The 12,445-nt window shown below is 38.8% G+C and overlaps 1 protein-coding gene across 4 annotated transcripts in view; it reads right to left on the minus strand.

Moving 5' to 3' along the window:
* LAMA4 (laminin subunit alpha 4) overlaps window positions 1-12,445 on the minus strand; it is a 152,149-nt gene that overhangs the window by 4,264 nt on the left and 135,440 nt on the right. For all 4 annotated transcript variants that reach the window (XM_059082890.2, XM_067011675.1, XM_059082889.2 and 1 more), the window contains exons 32-38: window positions 10,741-10,928; window positions 9,268-9,457; window positions 8,368-8,523; window positions 6,553-6,712; window positions 4,235-4,365; window positions 3,077-3,170; window positions 2,483-2,602 (exon numbers count right to left, since the gene is read on the minus strand). In XM_059082890.2, the coding sequence (XP_058938873.1) occupies window positions 2,483-2,602; window positions 3,077-3,170; window positions 4,235-4,365; window positions 6,553-6,712; window positions 8,368-8,523; window positions 9,268-9,457; window positions 10,741-10,928 (1,039 nt within the window). The remainder of the gene's footprint in view (window positions 1-2,482; window positions 2,603-3,076; window positions 3,171-4,234; window positions 4,366-6,552; window positions 6,713-8,367; window positions 8,524-9,267; window positions 9,458-10,740; window positions 10,929-12,445) is intronic.

Raw genomic sequence — 12,445 nt, forward strand, 5'->3', positions numbered from 1 at the left:
CAGAACACTATACGACATAAATCACAGCAAGATCCTTTTTGACCCATCTCCTAGAGAAATGGAAATAAAAACACAAATAAACAAATGGGACCTAATGAAACTTAAAAGCTTTTGCACAGCAAAGGATACCATAAACAAGACAAAAGACAACCCTCAGAATGGGAGAAAATATTTGCAAATGAAGCAACTGACAAAGGATTAATTTCCAAAATTTATAAGCAACTCATGCAGCTCAATAACAAAAAAACAAACAACCCAATCCAAAAATGGGCAGAAGAACTAAATAGGCATTTCTCCAAAGAAGATATACAGATTGCTAACAAACACATGAAAGAATGCTCAACCTCATTAATCATTAGAGAAATGCAAATCAAAACTACAATGAGATATCATCTCACACCGGTCAGATTGGCCATCATCAAAAACTCTAGAAACAATAAATGCTGGAGAGGGTGTGGAGAAAAGGGAACCCTCTTGCACTGCTGGTGGGAATGTAAATTGATACAGCCGCTATGGAGAACTGTATGGAGGTTCCTTAAAAAACTACAAATAGAACTACCATACGACCCAGCAATCCCACTACTGGGCATATACCCTGAGAAAACCATAATTCAGAAAGACTCATGTACCAAAATGTTCATTGCAGCTCTATTTACAATAGCCAGGACATGGAAGCAACCTAAGTGTCCATCAGCAGATGAATGGATAAAGAAGATGTGGCACATATATACAATGGAATATTACTCAGCCATAAAAAGAAATGAAACTGAGTTATTTATAATGAGGTGGATGGACCTGGAGTCTGTCATACAGAGTGAAGTAAGTCAGAAGGAGAAAAACAAATACCGTATGCTAACACATATATATGGACTCTAAGGGAAAAAAATGTCATGAAGAGATTAGTGGTAGGACGGGAATAAAACACAGACTTACTCGAGCATGGACTTGAGGATATGGGGAGGGGGAAGGGTGGGCTGTGACGAAGTGAGAGAGTGGCAGGGACATATATACACTATCAAATGTAAATTAGATAGCTAGTGGGAAGCTGCTGCATAGCACAGGGAGATCACCTCTGTGCTTTGTGACCACCTAGAGGGGTGGGATAGGGAGGGTGGGAGAGAGGATGATGCAAGAGGGAAGAGATATGGGAACATATGTATATGTATAACTGATTCAGTTTGTTGTAAAGGAAAAACTAACACACTATTGTAAAACAATTATACTCCAATAAAGATGTTTAAAAAAAAAAAAAAGAGTGCTTTGTTGCTACTATTCTGTGAGTACACAAGACTGGTTGCTTAATCTTTCTCACTCTCTCTTTTTTAAAAATTAATTTATTTTTGGGTCTTCGTTTCTGTGCGAGGGCTTTCTCTAGTTGCACCAAGCGGGGGCCACTCTTCATTGCTGTGCGCGGGCCTCTCACTGTCGCGGCCCCTCTTGTTGCGGAGCACAAGCTCCAGACGCGCAGGCTCAGTAGTTGTGGCTCACAGGCCCAGTTGCTCCGTGGCACGTGGGATCTTCCCAGACCAGGGCTCGAACCCGTGTCCCCTGCATTGGCAGGCGGATTCTCAACCACTGTGCCACCAGGGAAACCCCTCTCACTCTCTTAATTGAAGCATTATTTGCCTTTACATGGGTCAGTCTAAAATAGTCTAGTTAGGATGCAAGGTAAAACCATGTTAAGTTTTTCCTTAAAATCCCCACCGAATTCCAGATGGAAAAGTTTGATTTTTCCCTCTTGCTACCTTTATCATTCAGTGTTTCCAAGTTAATGAAGTGTGTGAAACAATCACTTTCAACATAAGGCCATGGTCCCTGCTTCAGAGGTTTAAAGTAATTGTGGAGGGTCCATAAGTGTCCTATCACCATCCTGGATTATACACCATTCTTGGCAGATGACAGCAGTGATGTCACTGATGATGTTTACAGAACTGCAGCTGGGAACCTCTCAGGGAATGTGACTACATAGGAACAACAGAACTTATGGTCTGCAGCTGTTTTCACATTTCAAACTAGTCCTGGTTGGGAAAAAAATGTGTATTCTCTCTCTTAGTGTGGAAGAGGAGCAACTATCTGCAAACTTTTATTCCTCCAAGGTTCTTTCTCAGATCCTAGAGCAGCAATAGTGTATGAGTTTTCTTTGTGTCAGAGATAAGATAGAGTGTGTTTCACTGTGTGTATGTGAGGAGGGTATGTAAAATGAAGTGAAAAAAATTAAGCAGATACAGCAGAGGGAGAGAAGTTATCTACTGGTTAGAATGCTGTGGTATAGTTCTTATGTATTACTTTGTTTTGATCCTTGGATAAGGTTTCATAATTGTCAGTACACTTCTTCCTATGAAAGGATATTGTATATAAAATCCTTTGAGTTATTAGGTGAATTATGAAAATACATAGCTCAGTTCTTAATAGTATAATAACAGTTATGAGAACTTAGTGTCTTTTTGGATTTGGAAACTTGTCATTTTTAAATAACTCTTACCTGGAACACCTCCAACAAACACAGGCTCCCTTTGATCAACTGGTTTGGGATTCAGGGGTCCAACCACATGGTTCACTTCAGAGTCTACATCCAACTGAACCACATTTGAATCTCTAATAACTGAAATACAGGGAAAAGAGTGGTCAAAAGTGACACTGAAGTGATTAATTTTCACATGAAAGGTAATTATTCATTACAGTAATGGCTTTTATTTATTCCAGAATAAACCATACACTTTCCTCTAATCACTGAAAACATCAATGTCTAACCAAAAAATAACTAACATTTTCCTTTGAAAGGGATAATATTTAGGATACTCTTTCTGCTACGTTTTTGCTCCATAAGGTATGCATTATTTAAACAACTCCTGAAGACTATTCTGGCAGCATTAATATTTTCAAATCACATGTGGATTCAATATACACATTTTAGTACAGTAGCATTTGATTCTCCTTTCTTGGCCACTTTTAGACTGTCATCTATTACCTATTCTGTCTTACAAGTTATAGTCTAAGTTCTGCCAAGCCATCATGCCACAGGTGGGCGTGTAGGCTCACTTTATTAAGGAAACCCAGGACACTCAGCTTTTCTCACCTGTAATTCTGTGCCATCTGCCATCACAGAGACTCTGCTTGGGTGTCACTAAGGTGGAAAAGTCTCTGATACCATTATTGACTTTCACTATGACCTGCAAAAGACAAGGCACATTGTGGAATTTCATTTCATTTCTCCTCATTGTGATAAAATGAAATTTCTTACATTTACCACAGGGAAGCAGAACTTTTAACATCCAGACATGATTAGCTTTGCAATTTGAACGCAAGGGGTCACTCTTTAGTAGGCTACAGAAAGTTTTAAACTGTTCCTCAGAAAGAAAAAAATAATGACACAGGAGAGAAGAGGGGGCAGAGGAACAGTAAGATAGCACAATGAATTCCTTTAATTTTAAAGATGAAATGTGTTATACAAGGCAGGCTAAGGTACTGATGAAGAGCATGGACTCTAAGAGCCTGACTGCCTGGGTTCCCACCCCAGCGCTCCCACTTACGTCACTCTGTGCCATGTTTTCTCATTTGCAAAATAAGGGTGATAACTATAATACTTACTTCATGGAGCTATTGGGGGGATTAAATGAGTTAATCCATATGAAGCAACTGGAATAGTATCTGACACACAGTAAAGCACCATATAAGGATCTGTTTTATTATTATATGGTTTAATAGAATATATGGGAACTGAAACAAAAATCAGTTATGTTAAGTTAGGGACATCATTGAAAATATGCTTCATATTTATTTGAGTACTCTCATGAATGTTCTTTAGTAATATTATTTAAGGATGAAAGTGGTGTTTAATTATAACAGAATTTTTTGTTTTTAGTAGTTGAAAATATGATATGCATATAGACTATAGAGAGATGTTTTAGTACTTGTTGGTTTTGATAGTTGAACACGTTTGCTGCTTCCATTTGTTGTAAAAACTTTCTCTTCCGATTCTTTTGTTAAAACCTTTTAATTATTGATTTTTGCCACAATTTCACGGCTCTTTGCTCTAATCAAGTCAATTTCCAACATATGAATCTGAATCCAAATATTGCCTGCATTTAAATTTTATGTTATACCTTCCCTGTTGTTTGTTCTTTCCCCCAGTTAGGAAAGATTGATGAAATAATCCTGTGAAATAAATCTGCTTCAGATCCAGAATCCAAGATCAGAGGAGACAGACTGTTAAAGACAATTTTTAACACACTACCTGCCCGTTTTTCATGTGAACATTTAGGTACTCCCCATTGACACTGTGGCCATGAACAAGGGTTCCAGAACTGCTTCTGGGACGGACTTCAAATGTAATCTCAAACTTCAATCCAATATTGAAAGACTCATCTATGGAGAGAAATACTATTAGTTCTCAAGAACAGCAACCTAACTTTTGTAGCCATGGTTTGATTGCAGGTTTTTGTACTTGTTTTTGAAAGTTTGATGCATTTTTCAATAGGTAAGCAGAAAGTGTTGTTTTCCATGTCAAACACATTGTGGAAAGCTCCGTGGGGGTCTGAGATAACTAGCACACCACTCCTGCTCTGGGGCCTGGGGAGGAAACAGCTTGCTGAAAACACAGCATGGCTATGTGAGCAGAGGTGAGGAGAAACTGATTCCAACTAGCAGGACCATTTAATATTTCAAAACTGAGAAGGAGGAAAGCGCAAACTGGGAAGAGTGAGTCGTCTGAACACAAGTACAGAGGCTGGAACATTTGGAGAGGGCTGTGGATGCCAGTGTGGCTGGACTGTCCCCTGCAAGGGTAGAGGGAGGCAAGGTGAATGGGCAAGGCTGGTGGGAGCCACACTGAGAAGGGCTCTAGTGCTCCAGTATGGAAGGTAGACTTGACTTTGCAGTCATTGAGCAAGGGAGCTGACTTGATCAGATCTGTATTTAAAATAATTCTTAAAAAAGTAACTGGTGCCAGTGCTGCGGAGCATTTGGGAGGAAAAACAAAGTGAGAGCAGCAAAAGCAGTTAGGAGCTGTTATTGCAATGATGCAAGAAAATGAATTCTTCTTAAGACTAGCTGTGTTCACTCCAAGAGACTCATTGCAAACCTGGGCATCTTAATAATGTTCACTTGATGTGTCTCCTCACAGATAACTTTAAAATTTTTCCTGCTATTAATTAATGTTTATTGAGAACATAAATTGTGCAGGTTGCTGTGCTTTTCAGGCTCCCCAAGTCTTTGAGTTCTTATCACCGAAATTCAATGAAGGGTTGAAAAATGTGCCTATAGGTGTTTTAGTAGGGATAAAGGAGGAGAAAGGAAAGTAAAATCATGAGCTAGACAAAGAGAGGATATATTACCTCTGGTTATTCTATTGGACATGCGGGCGGTTTAAGAAGGAATACTTGGCTGCACTGTAATGTCTCTATTCAGGGGATGTTGAGGGCAGGGAACATGTGGTTTTTATACCCTTCTCCTATCTTCTTTCCCAGCACCTGTCCTGGTACCCTCCTCACACCTAATGGCTGCTGTACAGAATGTTGGTGGAATGGATTGGATGGTGATTGAGTGCAGTCTGTTTAGGATTTTATTTATTTATTTATTGGAATTATTATTATTATTATTATTTTTTGTGTGGTACACGGGCCTCTCCCGTTGCGGAGCGCAGGCTCTGGACGCGCAGGCTCAGCGGCCATGGCTCATGGGCCCAGCCGCTCCACGGCATGTGGGATCTTCCCGGACCGGGGCACGAACCCGTGGTCCCCTGCATCGGCAGGCGTACTCTCAACCATTGCGCCACCGGGGAAGCCCTATTTTTGGAATTATTGATGCTACTTTTATTTTTTTAAGTCTTTATTGAATTTGTTACAATATTGCTTCTGTTTTATGTTTTGGTTTTTTGGCCACAAGGCATGTGGGATCTTAGCTCCCGGATCAGGGATCGAACCCACACCCCCTGCATTGGAAGGCGAAGCCTTAACCACTGGACCGCCAGGGAAGTCCCAGGATTTTATTTATTTTTAGAACTGTTATATTCCATCACCTGGCATAGGGACTGTCATATCAGAGGCACACAATAAAAACTTTGTTGAATTGAGTGAGAGAGTAAGAGTTGAGGAGAATAAAAATCTAGAAATAAAATGTTTTTAGGATAGTGTTGTCTACTTGAGTTGCTGGCAAGGGGAATAAGTGGAACCTTCCTTAGTAGGAATAATGGGTGATGCTTAGAGGGAGCAGAGAAAGACCTAGAGACTGAGGTGGCCAAGAGCCAACACAGGTTAGACCATGGTGCAGCATAGGAAACTCTAAAGGGGCCAAGATGGTCTACCTCCAGAGGTTTGGCAGCTGTGGAGAAGCACTGGCTGGGGAAAGCAAACGGGGATGGGCACGGTCCATGTGTCTAGTTTGGAGGGTAGGAGAGGAGAAAGGTGGTCCTTATGGAAAGAGGCCATTTTCTAGGGCTAAGTGAGTTAGATTTTCTGGTTTTTATCTTTGGGCTCAACATCCCTGTTAGCCATCTCTAAGATGGCTAAGAAAGAAGTATTTCATGATTCACATTTTAACATAAGTCATTGTTACCTAGAACCACGTATCCTCCTTCTGTTGAAAAGTATGTTCCTGTTTCCATTGGGCCTTCAAAACAAGGAGTCACGCTAAATGTCTGAGAAGCAGAGGTGATGGAGGCCCCATTGAGCTGGAGATTGCTGAGGCAGCCACTGAAGCTGTAGACTGAGTTTATCTGAGAGAAGAAATTATTTCTTAAAATCCATTTTCTCAACACTCACAGACGTACCAGAGGGAAACAAAATGAAGGGATTTGAGTCCAGAGAGAAACCAAATAATTTCTTGCCTTATTTATCTTAGTTATCTGAATGATCAATAGTTTTCCAGGTAGTTGCTTTATAACTAGCTCTTTGAGGCTGGAATTTTGTATTTGATAATGACAGCCTACCGTAATTAAGGTAACGATAATTTTTACGTTTTTCAAGACAAGGTAAATTGCAGCTGTGGTTTTCAAATTGAACATTAGAAATATCCTCATTTATTTCTCTTCAAGAAGAACAGCTGTGCCCTAGATCACCTAATGCTGCTATGGGCTAGCAAAGTTCTTAACTGTTAAATCTACCATGGTTAAATAAACAGCAGAAAGCTTGCTTCATTGTTTTGTAGTTGAGCATTTATCATACTACAGAACATGAAACACGGGCCACTTGAGATAACTGATTTCACACTGCTTTGGAAATCTTTCTTTTAAAGAAGTTATCATGGAATTGGGGGTATTTACCTAAAATCTAATTAAACATGAAATTTTCCCCCTTTTTTGCTTTATCCACATATATTAATGGATCTTAGAAGTATATTAATTCTTTGTGTTAAAGTCAAATCTATATTTATGTTAAAAAACTGAGTCCTTTGATGCATTCCTTTATTGCTAGATAATTTTTAAATGTCCAATATTTTAAACTTTTAAATTACAAAAATAATGTTGTTGTTTTCTACTATATCCTCACGTCTCCCTAGGGGTAACCACATTTCCTTGCACATTTACAAATTGTGTGTATGTGTGTGTGTGTGAGAAATGAAAATGAGATCATAGTTTACATAAGGGCCTGAAAGGTTTTTTTCATCCAATAATATATTGATATAATGGAATGACTTACTTTCATTTTTGGATATATATATATATATATATATATTTTTTTTTTTTTTTTTTTTTTTTTCTTTTTTTGGCTGCGTCGCACGGCTTGCAGGATCTTAACTCTCCGACCAGGGATTGAACCCAGGCCGTGGCAGTGAAAGCACTGAGTCCTAACCACTGGACCACCTGGGAATTCTTTCTTGGGTATTTTTTTTGTTTGTTTTTTTTTTGTTTTTTTTTTTGCGGTATGCGGGCCTCTCACTGTTGTGGCCTCTCCCGTTGCGGAGCACAGGCTCCGGACGCGCAGGCCTAGCGGCCATGGCTCACGGGCTTAGTTGCTCCGCGGCATGTGGGATCTTCCCGAACCAGGGCACGAACCCGTGTCTCCTGCATCGGCAGGCGGATTCTCAACCACTGCGCCACCAGGGAAGCCCCTCTTGGGTATTTTTTTAAGATTAAAAGTATGGGTACTTGCTGAACAAATAAGCATCTCCTTGAGACATAACTTTTCATGACAGTTTATATCTCTGAAACATTTTTCATCTCACCTCTACCCTAGAATCAAAAGATCACTCTGGGCTTTGTAATGTCACAGGGTGGACAGACAACCTCAGGACAATACCCACGTATGTACCCCATCTCCAGCCAAACTACAGTTTTACTTTTGCCAGTTTCCTAATCGTAAAATGAGGGCTAGATTAAATGATCTTTCAGCTCTAAAGGTCGATGGCTCTACCTGGTCACGCCTGGCTTACCTGGACATTTTTCACAGCCTTTCCAGGAGCCACACCTCCCAGATAAATAGGACCCTTGATTTTCCAGGTAGCTCCAGTAGCGGGAAGACTTTCTTCTAAGACTCGAAGACCATCAATTATCAGTCGGCCGCTGCTCTTTTCCCGAATAAATATCACCTGGATGGAGAGAAGGACAATAGAGAAGCCTGTGTTGCCTCTCCTCCCAACTTTGCTACTGCAATGCCACAGAAGTTCTTTAAAAAAGTGGTCTTTTCTCTGAAGGTTAGGAGTCTCTTCCTTTAACGCTTGATTTAAAGTTACAGGCTTAATTTCCGAATACAGCTTATGTTTAACAGAGTTCTCTATGAGGCTCTGCCCAGCTGGCCAGCCCACATGCTCTCTCTTGTAAATTTAATTATAATTAATTGTAATGCATCTGACATTGCTTACTCTTTCCAGTATATACACACTGAACTGCTTTGATATTTAGGTTATTCTACCTGTTGTATCCTGTTGTCCTAACAGATTTACTCTTTACTTTGTACCTTCCGTGGCTTAGTCTACGAGACACTCAGCAATCATTGAAAATTTAGAACATTATAGGAAGTGGAAAAAAAAACCAGTCGAGCAAAGTATCCTTAAAAACCAAACTTCGGTTTATGTTGGCCATTGATCTTTTGTTTAAAATAACTGCACTAAAAAAAATTGATCTGTCAAAAATATTATACTCAGACTGTATCTCTTTTAAAATAATATGCTTCAAGATTTTTATAATGAATTAATGAAAGTTTTGAAATTGAACATATAGCAACAGAATTTTTAAATGGATGTTTCTAGAAAAACCCCCAGTGGGTATTAGGGTCAGTCCATTTGACAGTGGTGGACATTTGCTGATAATAATATTCTCTGCTTTCAACTTACATCATGCCACAAACCATCATTGTATTTCTCTTGGCTTCTAATCTTCAGTTTCTTGTGGCCAACATTAAACATGAAAACCAAGCGGCCGTGGGCTAAGAATAGAGCCATGAAGTCATTCTCTTCTTGATCCGAGACATAGAAAATCATCCCATGGGAGGAACGTGTTTTCAGACCAATGGAAAACTGGGATCTGGTAAATGAGAAGAAAAAGCTTACCACCTGTCAAAGGAGACTGAGAGTGATCTCTAACTTCCCAAGGCAACAGAGTGTAAGGAAGAATAAAGCCATTCGATCTAATCCCAAGCAACATTCTTCTAATTATTAGTATTATTAGAAGATTAGAATAGAATACTATGAGATTAAAGATTAAATTAGAATACTAACATTCTTAGTATTATTAGTGAGTATCGGGTAAGCACCGCTAGTTCAAAAATGTAAATCCTTCTCCATTTCCTCACACAACAGGGATACGTCCCACATTTAAGAAAGTGTTGTTTCAGTAAAGGATAATCTCATGTCTTCCTTTTAAAATATGGTTGCAATTAGTTTAGTAAAAATCTTTATGTTAAAGAAGCTTCATGTGGACAAAATAGTAGTAATTAATATGCATATATAATTTTGCATAGAAACAATATTTGTGTACTGTCTAAAATACAGATTCAATTTTCTCCCTGTAAAAATTAATCGATGGATATCACATGCTAAAAACAGCTACCAGAATGTGTAAAAATTAAATAAAAATTTCTAGAAATTTAGCTCTAGGCCATAGGTAAGATACATTTATGAGGCTAATTTCCAGTCTGATTAACTCTAAATTTTTCCTGAAGAATACAAAATACTGATTCTGCCCATTAGGAAAACAGAAAATTAGAAGGCATTAGGAGTTTCTTATTGAATGCACTGCTTGTATGAATGTTTGAAAGAGCTATATAAGACCTATATAAGAATATTTGGGTGCTAGCAGTTTACAAAGAATCTTCAATAATACTAAATAACCTGGAGATTTGTGAAATACCAGGAAGAGTGATGAACTTTAGAGATAGCTTGAGGGCCAACAGAGATACAAGCGCATTTGTATTTTCAGTGTCTTTCCTTATTAACCTTCCAGCAGTTCAGATGCATTCCCATTTACAATCTGAAAGCAATTTGTAAGGGGGAGGGAAGGTGATAGCAAGGTTAAACGATGAGTCATTTAAAATTTACCCCATCTTCCTTTCTTTGATTGTCTTTTCCTTTTGATAAAGTACAGCAAACTCCTAGGAGAATGCTGTTTTATGAACCTTATTTTTGGGAAGAAGGTCACAGAGAATGTTATTTGTTGGACAGTATGAATCATGTACTATTTAGTATTCATTTTGATGAAAAACAAGATGAATTTGGAACAGAAAAATTAGGAAAAGGATGACATATGGTAAATAAGGATGCAGCCCAGCCATGGCATCAAGTTTCTGAAAGGATAGTATGTTACTTTACTTTTCACCAAAATCTCCTTTTAAGTGTTCAAACTCTTGGCGGCTGTTGGCTGTCCCTCCATACTGATAGGCGTGCTCTATTGCTCTAGGGCTGTTGGAAAGGTGGCAGTGAGAGTCTCTTGGAACATTCCTCTCTAGGAATTTCAGGCCAACAGGATCCCATGAAGGAGCATCTTTACTTTTCACTCCCTATAAGAAGAGGCAATGAATCATTTAAGGGACAAAACTGACATACTAGTAGCAAAAATTCATTTTTGATTTTCTTATCATTAATAATGATGATAAATAAAGGGTATATTATTTGTGCATTTTCCACTCATAAAATATTAGGCCTCTCTCTTCCTTCCTCTACCACCATAAGCAAATGCCAGCAGTAGCTGCAGCAGTAACAACAACAACAATAGAGTATGTTAACAAATCCAAAATTCTAGTCTGTGATGGTGAAGCTATAGAGACAAGTGCTCTGTGATTTAAATTAAATGCACATCTTAATCAATGATGAAAAATGAAAAAGCTGGCAATAGAATAACCCTGAGACAAATCAATAAAATCCTCATATCATATGCAACAATATCACTTGAATACATATATTATTATTTACACATCCTGTATAAAAAGTTAACAACCTAGTAACATCTTCAAAATATGTAAGAATATTTCTGGTGATATGTAGCAATCCTATGTGACAGGATATGAAAAATTTTTTAAATTATCTTGTGCTCTTAAAATTGCACTACTGATTTTAAAATTTAGAATTGTGAAACTATAGACTAATATTTAATGGTCATTTAGTCAATTTCTGAAGCAAAAGTACATGCAAGTAAATCTGAGCATTCATCTACTCATTTATGCAAGCAAGTGTTTATTGAGTACCTAATAGGTAGGAGTGAAGGGGAAAGAAATCAGCGTTTCTGCGTGCCTTCCATGGGCAGTGTGTGGTGGGGAACAGAAAGATGAGTGAGACATGCTTCCTGTTTTTTAAGGACTGAAAATTGATTTGGAAGAATAGGCTTTTAAACAACAAATTGGAAGACAGGTTGTTGCTGGACAGAAAGGACCTTAGGTGACTTGGTAAAGAATGGGTCTTGTGTTTTAGGTGATGAGGAGCCACTCAGGTTTGAAAAGCAGGGAGTGGCCTGATCTGACCCACTTGGGAAGAAATCCTGCAACAAAGCAAGGGTGGAGAGAGAGGAAATGTTTGGCGCTAGGGAGAACTGGAGAACAAGTAAGAGTCAGGAGACACAGGATTAGAGGAGAAAAGACAATTTCTGGTTCAGATTGTTGAATGAATGCACACATTTCGTTTTCCTCCTCCCTAATTCCCACTGAAATGTCAGAAGAACTATACACATAAAAATAAATCCACAATAGTCCTGGAAGTCTATGAGGCTTTTTACTAGTCAAACAAAGCAGTGTGGAATTTCCAGAAGATAATCATACAGATTGGAACAGACTGACAATAAAATTCTTAATCTCATATGGACAAAAGATAAGACCTCCAAAAAAAACCAGTGTTCCAGGCAAATCCCAGAATTACCCTCACAATGCAGGTGTGGCGGGCAGAGGGCAGATGAGTGAATTAGAGGGCGGACGAGCTACGCCAGTGCCCTGCTCTCAGGGCAGAGGCTCTTAAAGTTGGGTTCTGATACTGGAAACTCTCAGTGGTGGTTAGATTGGAGAAAATGAAGTGGTGCTCAGAGACTCAC

The sequence above is a fragment of the Kogia breviceps genome, chromosome 13 (assembly GCF_026419965.1).
Source record: "Kogia breviceps isolate mKogBre1 chromosome 13, mKogBre1 haplotype 1, whole genome shotgun sequence".
Taxonomy (NCBI): Eukaryota; Metazoa; Chordata; class Mammalia; order Artiodactyla; family Physeteridae; genus Kogia; species Kogia breviceps.